Raw genomic sequence first — 12,927 nt, forward strand, 5'->3', positions numbered from 1 at the left:
GCACAGCAGCAGGGATGTGGTTCAGATCTAAGGAGGACTTCCTGTTGAAGATGGGAGTGATGCATGGGGGAGGGGGAGGTGCGGGAATGGCCTCACTGCTGGAGTCCTGATGGAGGACAAGCATTCCAGGGTCCCCTAGGGAGCAAAGCTGGTGTCCCTGAGAACAAAGCAATTGGGACTGTAGTGAGGGAACACCACCAGAGTAGATTCTTTGACTGAGCTACAAGTTGATATAAGACAAATTAACAGGCAAGGCTGCGTTTTAATTATGTCCATAGGCACAGGACTCCCAAAGAATGTGACACTGGAGAAGGGCCAGGTGCTTGCATCCCGAGCTACAGTGAGGAATCTGGTTTGGAAGGGGTGGAGGTGGGAGGCAACACCCAAGTGGGGGAGGTCGGGGAGAAACTGCACCATGAGTGAAGGTTGTTTTGTCCAGGGAATGAAAGTGGTCTGAGAAGCCCTCTCCTGATGCACGTGGACTAACTGGATTTCCTTTACTGATGGACGTTTCTTTGACCACAGGACGGTCTTCCGGAGTTACTACCATACGGCTGAGCATAACTAGCTCAAACCAGGCCAAATAAATCTGGGTTTTTTTTGGGGGGGCACAAAATATGGGGCGTTGTGTTTTGAGCCCCACAGTACCAAACAGTCCCCATCTGCTGGCCAAGATGGGAGAGTCCCTCTCCCCAGCGTGTGTCTGGAGAGTGAAGGCTTGTTGCATAAACAAGGTTTTCATTACACAAACAGTGTCTGGGAGAACAGGCAAGAAGCAGGTCACCATTCTTCCTAGAAGTCAAAACCAAAGGAGTCTGGGTGAGTCTGGACTCCCATCCTAACCAGCACTTAGACCTATGGCACCTTGGGCAACCTTCTCACCCTGTCTGAGCCTTGGTTTCCCTATCTGTGACGTCAAGAATAAAAGTAGCAGCGCCTGTCACACAGGATTGATAAAAGCACCTGTCACTGTGTGTGACAGTAAGTCAGCGAACCTCAGATTAGCCTTTCCGATTCGAGCAGAGCCCCTTGGCTCCTCTGGGCTCAGTTTCCTCATCTGTAGAACGGGAGTCATCGTAGCCTATCCTCAAAAGGCAGTAGAGGGGATGGGAAGCCCCAGGAGCCACCGGGCACGGCCGCTGTGACGCCCGCCTTCGGCAGGGGGCGCACTGACCACCCCCTCGGTTCCCGGTGCGCTCTCGGGCGCCAGAATTGGTTGGGTGCGCGTCTGCTCCGCGGGGTCTGCTGCTGGGGATCAGGCGACCTAAAAGTCGGGTGCAGAGGCTGTCGGTGCGGCGCCCCGACTGCGCCCGCAGTGCCGTCGGGCCCCGCCCTCCTCGCCCCGCCCGGGGCGGGGACAGGTGCAGTGACACCGCCGCCCGCGCCCGCGCGCACAGCCGCCGGAGCAGGAGCCGAGACGACGCGGTGAGTGCGAGCCGTGCGCCGCGCTTGCTGCAGGTGCTGTGGATGGGCGCGCGGGGCGCCGGGGCGCACAGGGCGCAGGGCGGGGCGGGGCGGCCGTGACCTTTGCCCTACTTTCAGGTGCAGGGTCAGGGAAGCTGAGCGGTGGCCCGGCTGGAGTTGGGACCCGCACCCGCGGAGCCGGCAGGGTGGCGCTAGCGCTCCCAGACCCGCCGACCTCGTCCTGCTGCTTCTCCAGCAGTCGGAAGACGCGACCCCGTGTCGGGGGCAGCAGCCTCCCCAGTCTGGCACTGGGGTGTTGGTGGGATGGGTACTTCAAGAAGGGACCGGCCTGGGTGAGCTTCTCTGCCAAGGCCAGCCTGTGGAATGCCGGATGCCCTTCCTGGCCCTGAAGGAGGTGAGGAAGGAAAGGGAGCTACCCTGCCTTCAGGGTCAGCTGGAGCTCCGTTAACTCCTCCCTCACTGGTGGGCAGCTGGGCCCACCAAGACTTAACATTTCCAGAATCTTTCAGAGATGGACATCCCTCCTAGGCCCAGAGAGGGTAAGCAGCTGGCCTGAGGTCACACAGCCAGTGAGTACAGGCCTGGAGGATGGCCACAGCCACAGATCTGGAGTGGGCAGAGGGCCGGTAGGCACTGGCTGCTCTCTGGACCTTGGTTTCCCCACATCTTTCTGGGTGGCATTGACTTGGGATGAGTTTAGGGGAGTTCTGAGGTCCCAGGCAAGCAGATGTGGGGAAATTCTTGTGGCACATGGGTTGGAATATGAAAGGTACAGGGTCCCAGCACCCTCCCGGTACCCTGCAGCTCCTCAGCCTGGTGCCCCCTCCTGGCCTCTTCTCTGCCTCAGCTTCTCTTTTCTCCTCTCTGTCTCTCAATCTTTCTTTCTGCCCTTTTCTACTTCTATCTTTTGGTTCTTTCTGTCTCTGTCTCAGTATCTCTGGGCCTCCTGGCCTCCCTGCTCTGCCAACTGAAAGCTACTCATTCCTTGCCAGTGTCACTAAAGCAGGGCCAGGCCCAGTCCTGGGCCAAGGCCTGCAGGACTCTCCAAGGCCTCCTGGCACCTGGAGCCCAGGGCAGCCTTAACTTAGATATTTGTCCCAGAGTGAGATGTACCCAGCACCCAGGCTGCCAGCTGGTGTGGCCGGGGGGCCACCCTCCTACCGCATCCTGCATGGCTGAGACAGGCTCTCTGCAGCTTGGTCCTGGGAGCCTGGCGCCTACCAGCTGCCAGCTTTCTCCATGCAGAGAGAGAATTCAGTCATGGTACTAGGGGGTCAGGTAACCCAGCCATTCGCAAACCACATGCCACCTGGGCATTGGGGGAGAGGACAGCCCTTCCCTTCCCTGGAGATGAGCTTCCCATGGGAGAGCCACACTTCACAGATGGACACAGATAAGCTCCTGCAACTAAGCTGGCCCTGAAGACAGTGGGTAATGTAAAACAGAGGCAGCAGAGTGCCTGCAAAGCCCTATGGTCAAGGTCAGGTAGAGTCGGGGAGGATACAGCCCAGGCCACACAATGAGGCTGCACTGGCCCTTGGCAGAGTCCCAGTGTCGACAACTTCCAATCTGTTGGGCCTGGGACATTCAGTGTTTGATGTAAGGATAAGAAAGTGGGTGGGATGCGGCTCAGGGGTAGAGCGCTCACCGCGCCTGTGTGACGTCCTGGGTTTCTTCCACGACTGCAAAAGAATAAACAAAAAGAATCCAAAACAGGTGTCTTGGCCAGGTTCTGGCTTCTCTGTTGGCCCACCTGTTCCTGGCCATCCCTATGCCTTGTTCAAAGCCTTAGGTTTCTTGTTTTGGCAGTACTGGGCTTTGAACTCAGGGCCTCATGCTTGCTAGGCAGGAGCTCTACCGCTTGAGCCACTCCACCAGCAAAGCCTTAGTTTTCTGGCGTCCTGCACCCACAGTGGGCTCTCCGGAAGCAGCTCTGACTCAACGCTCTTTCTCAGGGTCCCCCTGGGCCCAGACCCCAGTTTCTCCCCTTCCCAGCCCAAAGTGCTAGGGAGGCCACTGTGGGCAGAGGGAGTTCCCGTCCAGCATAACCCTGGCCTCTTCCTCTCTGGCCTCCCTCTCGCATCTCTGGGCTGCTTCAGCAGCTGCTGCACAGCCCCCACCCTGTTGGACTCAAATGCCAGTGCCCAGCTGACCGGCTGTGTGACCTCCGGTGGGTGACTTTCCCTTTCTGAGCCTGTTTCCTTGAGTGTGAAAAGGAGATGATCACAGTGCCTAACTCGGGGTTTTGAGAGGATGTGACGATATGCCTTGAAGAGCAGAGCCCAGGACGGGCCTGACAAGCAACCACTCTTGATGTCATTGTTTTGTCTATCTTTAATGCTATTTATTTCACGTTTGATAATACTTATTATTAACTTCCCAGCAGGCTAACAGGCTTTGCTCCTGCTTCATCCTTGGCTCCTCATTCCTCCCCTGCCATTGTCAGCATGTTAAACATTAAGTCAGAGCTGGTCTCTCCGCCTAGGTTTGGGCCACAGAGAGAACACAAGCACTCCCCTGCCACCTTGGTGACTCCCTTCTGCTGCCTTGTCACCCTCACTCCTGAGGCCACAGTCACACTGGCCTCCTAGCTGTTCTTTGAACACCAAGATCTATCTCTGGGACATGGCCCACAGCAGGGCCTTTGCACTTGCTGTCTCCTCCCTGGACCCTCTTTCCCCGGACCAGCTACACACCCACACTTCCACCTTCTCAGCTGTGCTTCCCTCTGAGCCCTTGTCCCCAGATGACCTGCTGTTTATATTTTCTGTTTTTCTTGGTGTCTGGTCTCCTTGTGTCCCTGAAAGCAGGATTGTTGTTTGGCACATAGTACGCACCCAATAAAAATGGGTTACGTGAGTGAGCAAGAACTCCGAGGCTACTGCAGACAAGAGAGAAAACACAACACACTCCCAGTGACAACCAATCTGAGCCTCAGCTTAGCTCATGGAAACAGCAGAACCTTTGCACACACTGTCCCCTCCACCTGGGACATCCCCCAGGGACAGCAGCTCCTCACTGTGTCTCCAGCCCAGGGCCACATGGCTCTTTTGAGGAACAGGGAGAACTTTAGTTGTGGCCCGGGGTAGAGGACGGTTGTGCTGGGCCACACCATGCTGTTTTCCAGATATAGAACAGAGACTCCCAGAGTCCTGTCACCTCCCTCAAATGGCACAGCCCAGTAGCAGCCAGGTCAGAACCCAGACAGCTGGCTATGGGGAGCTGGATGCTGGACCCACTGCATGCACTGGAGTCCTGATCCTTCTCCGGGCAGCTGATGTCCCCTCCTGGTCAGCAGAAAGGCCTCCTCCCATTATCAGTGTGTAACTGGATGCCTCGCTGAGCTCTCCTCTCATTAGTGTAACAGCTTGAAGGAGGTCGGGCAGGGAGGCAGTGAGGCAAAGAGGCAGCCGGCTTCCGTCCGCCACCACCAACTCCATTTAATTATTTACTTCTTTCCCTTGATTGGGTCTATCATTCATTGTTGCCTCTGCGCCCTGTCTGCTTTTGCCCCCTCTGCAATGACCTCACTGCCACCCACTGTGCCTCTGTCCCCCTCCTGGTAAGGCTGTGATTGTTTAGGAGGGAAGCGATAAGCCATAGTTTTGACACCTGTGTAAGTTACAGTCCTCATCAGTACAAAATGACTGTGGGTCTCCACTTACCGTCTACCACCAAATCCTAAGTGAAGAGCGATCTGACCCCTCCCTCCCCCACCCTTCCTCCTCCTCCTTTTCTTGCGGCTTTCTGGAAGACCTTGGACTCCAAGTTTGTCATAACTCTTTAGTGGCTTTTAAAGGCATGTCTAAATGCTTTTTATTAGATTATTATTTTTGATCAAATCTTGGTTGAGAGAGGACCCGAGTTTCTAGGTCAGGGCACAGGTGACCAAAGTTGATTAACATATGTTATTGATCATAAATCTCTGTACAGTTAGTCAGGGTTCTGTTGCATATGGAATAAGAGTGACAAATGAGAAAGATGTCTAAATGCTTCAACAACATTAAACGAGCAAACAAAATCGTTTAAGAAAGGAAGAACAGGGATTCCATGGCTGCTTTCTGCCACAAAATCCCAAGGGATTCTTGTCTACATCTAGCCTCCACCCCCTTTTATCTCATAGTACAAAAAAGATGCTGGAGTTCTGGTCAGCACATCTGATTTTCAAGCAGCAAAACAGAGGAAGAGCAGACAGTCACAGACTTGAACAGGAGTTGCAGTTCCTGCAGAGGCCAGGGGTGGCGCTAAGTTAGAGAGGGCAAGAAGGGTTGTTGCCATGTGGGCAGGCAGGCATGTGCAGCAAGTCTTCTAAAATATTCCTGGAAATCAGAAACCCCGAATGTTGAATGTCATCTCCTGACTTATGGATGACAGTAACTAATTGCTTCAAACACTGAACAAACCAAAATCAGGTCTGCTGACTGGCTTTGGCCAGTGAGTTAGCAACTTTGAGCTAAATGGCTGAGAAAAGTCCTTCTGCCTTCACGGTGCCAGACTGCAAAGCAGCCCCTGGCTCTGGACGAGCCTCATCTCACAGCATCTGTGTGCCTCACTCAAGCAAAGCCCTAAATGTTTGGTGAGGACACCTGGGAAGGTTTCCTGGGGCAGAATCTTGCAGGATGGGACTGCACAGCACAGGGAGCCTCCTTCTCCTCTGGTCCTTTCACAGGCCACAGCCAGGCCCAGTCTGTGAGTGGCAGGACCAGGCTGAGCTTAGTGGCTTGTAGATTGCTTAAGGCCCGAAGGGAGGTGGTGGGGTGGGAGGGGAGCAGGTCTGACTGCCTCTGCTCCCAGCTTCCCTGGAAGTTCTGTGTGTGGGAACCAGGACAAGCAGCTGCTGGGCTGAGGTATGGCCACCAAGACTCCTGCAAGTGCTAGAAAAAAAGGAGGGACTCCACTGGGCATTGTGGTACATGCCTGCAATCCCAGCAGTCAGGAGGCCAAGGCAGGAGGCTTTTGAGTTCAAGGTCAGCTACATAACCAGACCAAGTCTCCAAAAACAAGTAAAAGGAAGGAGGAAGTCAAGCCTGCACCTGGCTCCTGGGTCCTCCAAGTCCCACCTCCAGCCTCAGTCCTCTCCCTCTCGGGCCTGTCTCCCATCCATGAAGTGAGGAATTTGGCCCAGTCGACATGTCTCCCCACAGTTGTGTATATGCCCCAGGCAACTTCAGCTGGTATCTCACTGGGGAACGTTTTCTCTTTTAATTGTAATAGCCACATATGAATTTTCATGTGAATTTAAAAAATAAATAACTATGTTACCAAACTCAGCATTTCTCAATAACCCCCCCACCCCGCACACTTCAAGTGTGCCAGCGTTGTGAGAAGCGTGAACTCACCAACATGCATACAGCTTACCACGAACCCTGAGGTCCATATGATCATTGTCCTCCACTGGTGGGTGAAGAACATCAGGCACAGAGAGGCCAAGTCACCTGCCCAAGGTCACCCAGCCAGCAAGAAGCAGAGCTGGACTCCGCCAAGGCGGCTTCCTGCAGAGCCACACTCCTGGTCTCTCTAATGTTTCTACTTAGACTAAGGGTGGGTGGGAGAGAGCTGGGGGCAGCACAGGTGAGGTGATGCCAGGCACGGGCAGATGGAACACAGACACTGGCAGATTGGTGCTGGAGGGCTGGAGTACGTGGTCTCTGAAGGCCTATCCACCCGGGGAATTCTGTAATTTCATGAGAAAAAAAGGGCAGATTGTCATTTTATGTCAGGTAAACATGTTTTTGTATTAAGTGCTGTAGTCACATAGCCACAAATTAAAAGTATTTAAAAAGATACACAATGAGGTGCTTCCAACCACCCAGCAGTTCCTGGGTGTCCAGGTTGCTTTAAGCCCAGAGAACATTTTTTCCCTCTCTGTGATCTCTCTTTCTCTCTTGATTTTGTACATTTATCAGTGCAGCCTGGAGACCCATCCTGTCAGCCAGTGAGACCGTCCCCTGTTCTTCCTTCCAATGGTTAGCTGAGCCCCTGAGTTATCCCATTCTTTGTCACCAGCCCCTTGGGTTTTCTACGTATTTTGTTCCTGCAATGCTTAAGGATCTTGTATATAAGTCATTTCATCCCAATCAGGTAACCTTTGACTTTGAGACACTCCCATGGTGAAAATGACTAGGAGCCATTTTCTCATCCTGAAGGGAGGAGTATGTGCAAGGCTCTTTTAAACTGTTCCTAACCTATCCTTGGCCCACATCTTTCTTGGGCCTTTTGTTCTTGATTTGTAAAAACTCTTTCTATATTAGAAAAATGAGCCTTTTGTCTGTGTTTTATGTTGCAACTGTTTCCCAGGTTTTCATTTGTCTTTTGACCTTGGGTGGCTGTTGGTATTTTTGCAGAAGGTGTTTGCTTGTTTGTTTGGGTTTTGTGTGTTTTAACAATTATGCACTTGAAGGTGTGGAGTTTCTTTGGTGGCCTCTGAATTTTTGAGTCACACTTAGGAAAACCCTCCCCACTTAAAGGTTGGTCATGAAGGAATTTGTATTTTCTGCTAGTAAAAAGCCATCTTGTTCATGGGGAAAGGGAAAAAACCCTCTGGTTTCAAAAGCACAGCCTGTTGGCTGACGATGAACTTGAACTTTGAACTTTCTCACCTGGTGCCCTTCTCTATCAGCCCCAGTGCAGCCTGATTGGGACGGATGCACCATGGCCTTCCTGCTACACCTGCTGGTCTGCGTCTTTGGGATGGGTTCCTGGGTGGCCATCAACGGTCTCTGGGTAGAGCTGCCCCTGCTGGTGGCGGAGCTGCCCGAGGGCTGGTACCTGCCCTCCTACCTCACTGTGGTCATCCAGCTGGCCAACATTGGCCCCCTCCTGGTCACCCTGCTGCATCGCTTCCGGCCTGGCTGCCTTTCCGAGGTACCTGTGATCTTTTTTATCCTGGCCGTGGGCACCATCGCCTGCGTTCTCTTCGCCTTCCTCTGGAATGTGACCTCTTGGGTAATGGGCAGCCAGCACAGCATTGCCTTCATCATCCTTACCTTCTTCCTGGCCCTGGTGGACTGCACCTCTTCTGTCACCTTCCTGCCCTTCATGAGCCGGCTACCCACCTACTACCTCACCACCTTTTTTGTGGGCGAAGGATTCAGCGGCCTCCTGCCCGCGCTGGTGGCTCTCATCCAGGGCTCAGGTATCACCACCTGCGTCAATGTCACAGACATTCCAGACATCACCTCAAGTCCTGCGACCACCAGGGAGACCCTCAGCACCCAGGTACATCGGGACCCAGAGCCGTGAGCACAAGGCTTGATCAAAAGTGGAGGAAGGGGAACTGGCTTCCTTCACCTTTGTCATTTCTTTGGTGGGGCTGCAAATTAAAGTGGTTTCAGGCAGGTGAACACAGAAAGACCACTTTAATTGTGTATGTGACCAGAGAGCTCCACAAACAAAGAAGGGGGCTTTGATAGCATCCTGAGGAAGCCTGGGGCTCTGGGAGACAAATTATGGGCAGCAAGGCGAGGCTGATTAGTTTCCCCACTGCACATGGGGGTAACAATCACCTCTCCCCAGAGACGACAGTTGTCATGGATCTCTTCCTGGTACAGGGACCTCTCCCAATGAAAGTCGCCTTTCTAGATGGCCATTTCCTCTACAGTGGACATCTTTTCAGAGCTACACCTCTCTCTACAGTGTCTCAAAATAACCAGCCCAAAACAATGAACGCCAAGGATTTGGGAGTGGCCTGTTCTGGTTTCTTACAATCAGATTTTGGGCCCCCCAAGACAAATGATATCAGGAACACCAGTGAAATGAGATTTTTCAGAGTATGGCGCTTCTCTGAAATCCTTAGGGCCAGACTTTGCGGGGGGTGGAATCTGTCATTCATCAGTTATTCACTGATAGCAATTCATAATGCGTATTGTCGATCACTGTTATCATGGCTCCTGACCAACTCTGCTTTGTCCCTCCCTAGGGAGCTGACAGCGCTTCTCTGTCATCCCTTCCCGGCATGAGCCACCTGGAGAGCCGCTACCTGCCCGCTCGCTTCTCGCCTATGGTCTTCTTCCTGCTGCTGTCCTTCATGATGGCCTGCTGTCTTGTGGCTTTCTTTCTCCTCCAGCGGCAGCCCAGCGGCCGGCACGGCTCCATAGAGGACCTCCTCCAGTCCCAGGTCACCCTCCACTCCATCCGGCCACGAGAGGAGAAGGATGTGGGTGTCCTGGGGTCCGGAGACAGCAGCAAAGTCGGGGGGCCTCCAGAGGAGAAGGCAGCGCCACTCCGCCCCACGCAGCTGGCCTTCATCTACACTGTGATTGCCTTTGTCAACGCGCTGACCAACGGGGTGCTGCCATCCGTGCAGACCTACTCCTGCCTGCCCTATGGGGCTGTTGCCTACCACTTGTCTGCCACCCTCAGCTCTGTGGCCAGCCCTCTTGCCTGCTTTCTCTCCATTTTCCTGCCTACCAGGTATGCCCATCTGACCCTGGGGAACCCCAGTGGAAGGGCAGCACTTCATTCCAAACCCCAGATTCCTCCCTTCCCCATGCCAGGCTGTGCATTAAGAATATGGTTTCCCATGACTGGGCATGGTAGGGTATGTCTGTAATCTCAGCTACATGAGAGGCATAGGTAGGAGGATCACAGTTCATGCAAGCCCAGGCAAAAACCGTAAGACCCTATCTGAAAAATAACTGAAATAAAAAAGTACTGGGGGTGTGGCTCAAGTGGTAGAGCAAGTGTGAAGCCCTGAGTTCAAATCCTAGTACCGCTGAGAGAGAGAGAGAGAAGAATGAATATGGTTTCCAGCCGTGCCACTTCCCAGTGGTGTGACATCGGGCAGGTCACCTTGCCTTTCTGTGCCTAGGGGATAGTATCTGAAAGATGGGGTGACAACAGTTCTGCCTCCTTTAGGTAGCTGGGAGCGGGAGATGAGGTGATTTTGCAAAGCTCTCCAGCAGTGCCTGGCACTCAGCAGTTCAATGTGAGTGCCACCCATGCTGCCCTCAGCTTGTGGCTACCACATGTTGACAAATGGAGCTCCTGAGGCTGGAGAAAGGGCCTATGCTGGTCCTTTTCCAGCCTGGCTTCCTGGTGCCAGCCTGGCCAGCTCAGCCCTGCTGCACCTCTGGAAGAATAAATGACTGCACAGGGCAAACGGATCCCAGGCAAACTGGCTTTTAATGAGCAGCTCAAGCATTTGGACCCCTGTGGGAGAAACATCCACCTCCAGATCTTGACATTTTAGATCCCACAGCCCCTTGCTAGCTGCTTAGACCTGCTCTCAAACACCTCAGGAGTAGACAAGAACAGGAGAGTTAGACAGAAAAATGCTACTGCCAGGAAGCAGGACTTTCCTCCTGGGGCCTCCAGATCCATGGAGAATTTGGGGAAAAGCCAGACCAGACAGAGGTCACAAACCTGCAGAGTCGGGGAGATCCCAAAATGTTAAGTGTAGAGCATCTCAGAGCCATGGAACCCAAGAATCTTGGGGAAAAGGAATCCCTGGTATTGGGGCACCCCCTTTTGACACCCAGGGGTAAAAACTGGTCCTGGTGGCCCAGAGACAGGGACCCCAGGGACAAGGACCTCCAAGGAAGGCAGGTCCTCAGTTGTCAGCCCAGGGTCTGGAAGGCCACACCAAGCCTGCAGACCTCCTGTGGCCACAGCTCAGACAGGGAGGATCCTACAAGGCCACTAGCATACCCTTAAGGCCGGCTGAGATCAAAGCCCTGGCTTCCCGGCAGAGGTGGGGTGTCCGGGAGGAAATAGCACAGCGCATACCAGGCCAGGCGGGGCCACGGCTGAAGCCAGCCCTACACACTCTGGCCACCATGGCCTGCAACACTCCCCCTTCACGGATGAGGAAACCGAGGCTCAGGGGCCAGTCTCACCGCTTCAGTGGTAGAACTGGAGTTTGAATCAGGTCCATCTGGCCACCCATCTGTGTTTCTCCCGATGGGAGGCCAAGCCCTGCCTTTAACACTCCGGCATCTCCCTGTCCCACTTCAGCGGGGAGCCTGGGATTTTCCCTAAGGGTCTTAACTGCTAATCTTGGAGGTGCTAGCCACTCCACAGTGCCCCAAGGGTGCAGGAGGTCCAGCCTCTCCCCTTCTCCACTCATTCCTCCACTCTTCCTAGGTCGCTGCCACTGCTGGGGGGCCTCACATTGCTCGGCACCAGCTTTGGGGCTTACAATATGGCAATGGCTGTCATGAGCCCCTGTCCCCTCCTGCAGGGACACTGGGGTGGAGAAGTCCTCATTGTAAGTATCCCCCCTCCCACCCCTCACATCTTGGAGGAGCTGGGAGGCCTAGGGACCAGCCCTTTGTATGGGAGGGGCACTTCCTAGTGGGGGCCTCAGAGAAGTAAGGTGACGGGTCCTGCCTGTCCCCCAGATGCCACCCTCTTGTTGCCATGTGTGTGGCAGCAGTGGCCTTCTCTCCGATGTCCCTGACTTACTGGGGGGCGGGGGGTCACAAGGTCCTCCTTTGCCCTTGAAGGGATGATAGCTCATGGCGCCCCTGTGGCACTCGCAGTTCACCCTCTTAGGGGGTCTCCTTGCCCTCAGAGTCTATTCCATGGGTTTCCCTCTCCCTGGGAGGTCACCCACGAGCTCTGTCCCTGTCCCCCCACCGCAGGTGATCTCCTGGTTGCTTTTCACTGCATGCCTCAGCTACATCAAGGTGATGCTGGGCGTGATCTTGCGCGACCTGAGCCGCAGCGCCCTCGTGTGGTGCGGTGCGGCGGTGCAGCTGGGCTCGCTGATCGGGGCGCTGCTCATGTTCCCGCTGGTCAACGTGCTGCATCTCTTCTCCTCCGCGGACTACTGCAGCCTGGACTGCTCTGCCTAGGCCGGAACGGGTGGCCCGGGCCACACACTGTGTCACAGTGTCTGTGATCACATGCTAGCCTTCTTTCTTTGGACTTTTGAGAGATCCGAATCCAGCATCCTGCTGGAGGCGGGTCTACAGATGTTAGAGGGGAAACAGCTGTGTGACCTTGGGGTAGTTGCTTGGCTTCTCTGTGCCTCTGTTTTTTAAATCTGTTAAAGGGGAGCCCATAATAAATAATCCTTACCTCGTAGATTTGACACGGGGATAAAAGGCAGAATCACCCAGCCAGTAGCAATTTCCCAAGCTGACAGCCCCAGTAATGACAAGAGTGGCAATCATTGCAACCTAGAGGTGGCCAGAGGGGTTGAGAGGTCTCTTGGCCCCACCGGTGGCCTATATCTGCAGAGAGGAGTCTACAAGACAGATGACTAAAGGCAGAGGCCTGAGCTGGACCCCACACACCCCTTCCTGGAGGTGAGGCCCTGCTGGGACCTCACCCAGCCTCTGAACCCCCACCAGGCTGCGGACTGCACAATGAGGACCCTCAGAAGCAGTGCTCAGCCCAGGGGGGAGGGTGGGGGGGAACGTGATTGATTTTGTTTTTCTTATTTTTAAATAAAACATTTTTTGCTCAAGCTTCAAAGGAGAGGTCCTGGCAACCCTGAAAATGTGTCAGTTAATCGGTACTCAGTCAGACCAGCTCAGAAGTGAACTCAAGTGCACA

The 12,927-nt window shown here is 54.2% G+C and overlaps 1 protein-coding gene and 1 long non-coding RNA gene across 3 annotated transcripts in view; one reads left to right on the top strand and one right to left on the bottom strand.

The window, feature by feature from the left end:
• The first annotated feature begins 1,233 nt into the window (after positions 1–1,233).
• Positions 1,234–12,750, top strand: Slc52a3 (solute carrier family 52 member 3). Of its 2 annotated transcripts, none has more exons than XM_020183480.2 (5): positions 1,234–1,425; positions 8,045–8,643; positions 9,344–9,837; positions 11,509–11,632; positions 12,009–12,750. In XM_020183480.2, exons 2-5 carry the CDS (start codon positions 8,077–8,079, stop codon positions 12,219–12,221), a joined length of 1,398 nt encoding a protein of 465 aa, XP_020039069.1. In that variant the 5' UTR covers positions 1,234–1,425; positions 8,045–8,076; the 3' UTR covers positions 12,222–12,750. The 2 variants fall into 2 exon arrangements, with proteins under 2 accessions (XP_020039069.1, XP_073930596.1); XM_074074495.1 differs by lacking the exon at positions 1,234–1,425 and adding an exon at positions 1,555–1,819.
• Positions 6,803–12,927, bottom strand: part of LOC141423390 (uncharacterized) — an 85,631-nt gene continuing 79,506 nt past the window's right edge. Inside the window, exon 3 of the long non-coding RNA XR_012448210.1 lies at positions 6,803–7,099. This is a non-coding gene — a long non-coding RNA (uncharacterized lncRNA). The remainder of the gene's footprint in view (positions 7,100–12,927) is intronic.

This window comes from Castor canadensis, chromosome 5 (genome assembly GCF_047511655.1).
Source record: "Castor canadensis chromosome 5, mCasCan1.hap1v2, whole genome shotgun sequence".
Lineage (NCBI taxonomy): Eukaryota > Metazoa > Chordata > Mammalia > Rodentia > Castoridae > Castor > Castor canadensis.

Excerpts from the sequence above, each read along its gene's own strand:
- Slc52a3 (XM_074074495.1), top strand. The coding sequence starts at position 1,789 with ATGCCGGATGCCCTTCCTGGCCCTGAAGGAG. Across the intron at positions 8,644-9,343 it reads GGGAGACCCTCAGCACCCAG|GGAGCTGACAGCGCTTCTCT; the intron begins GTACATCGGGAC and ends GTCCCTCCCTAG. Across the intron at positions 11,633-12,008 it reads GGGGTGGAGAAGTCCTCATT|GTGATCTCCTGGTTGCTTTT; the intron begins GTAAGTATCCCC and ends CCCCCACCGCAG.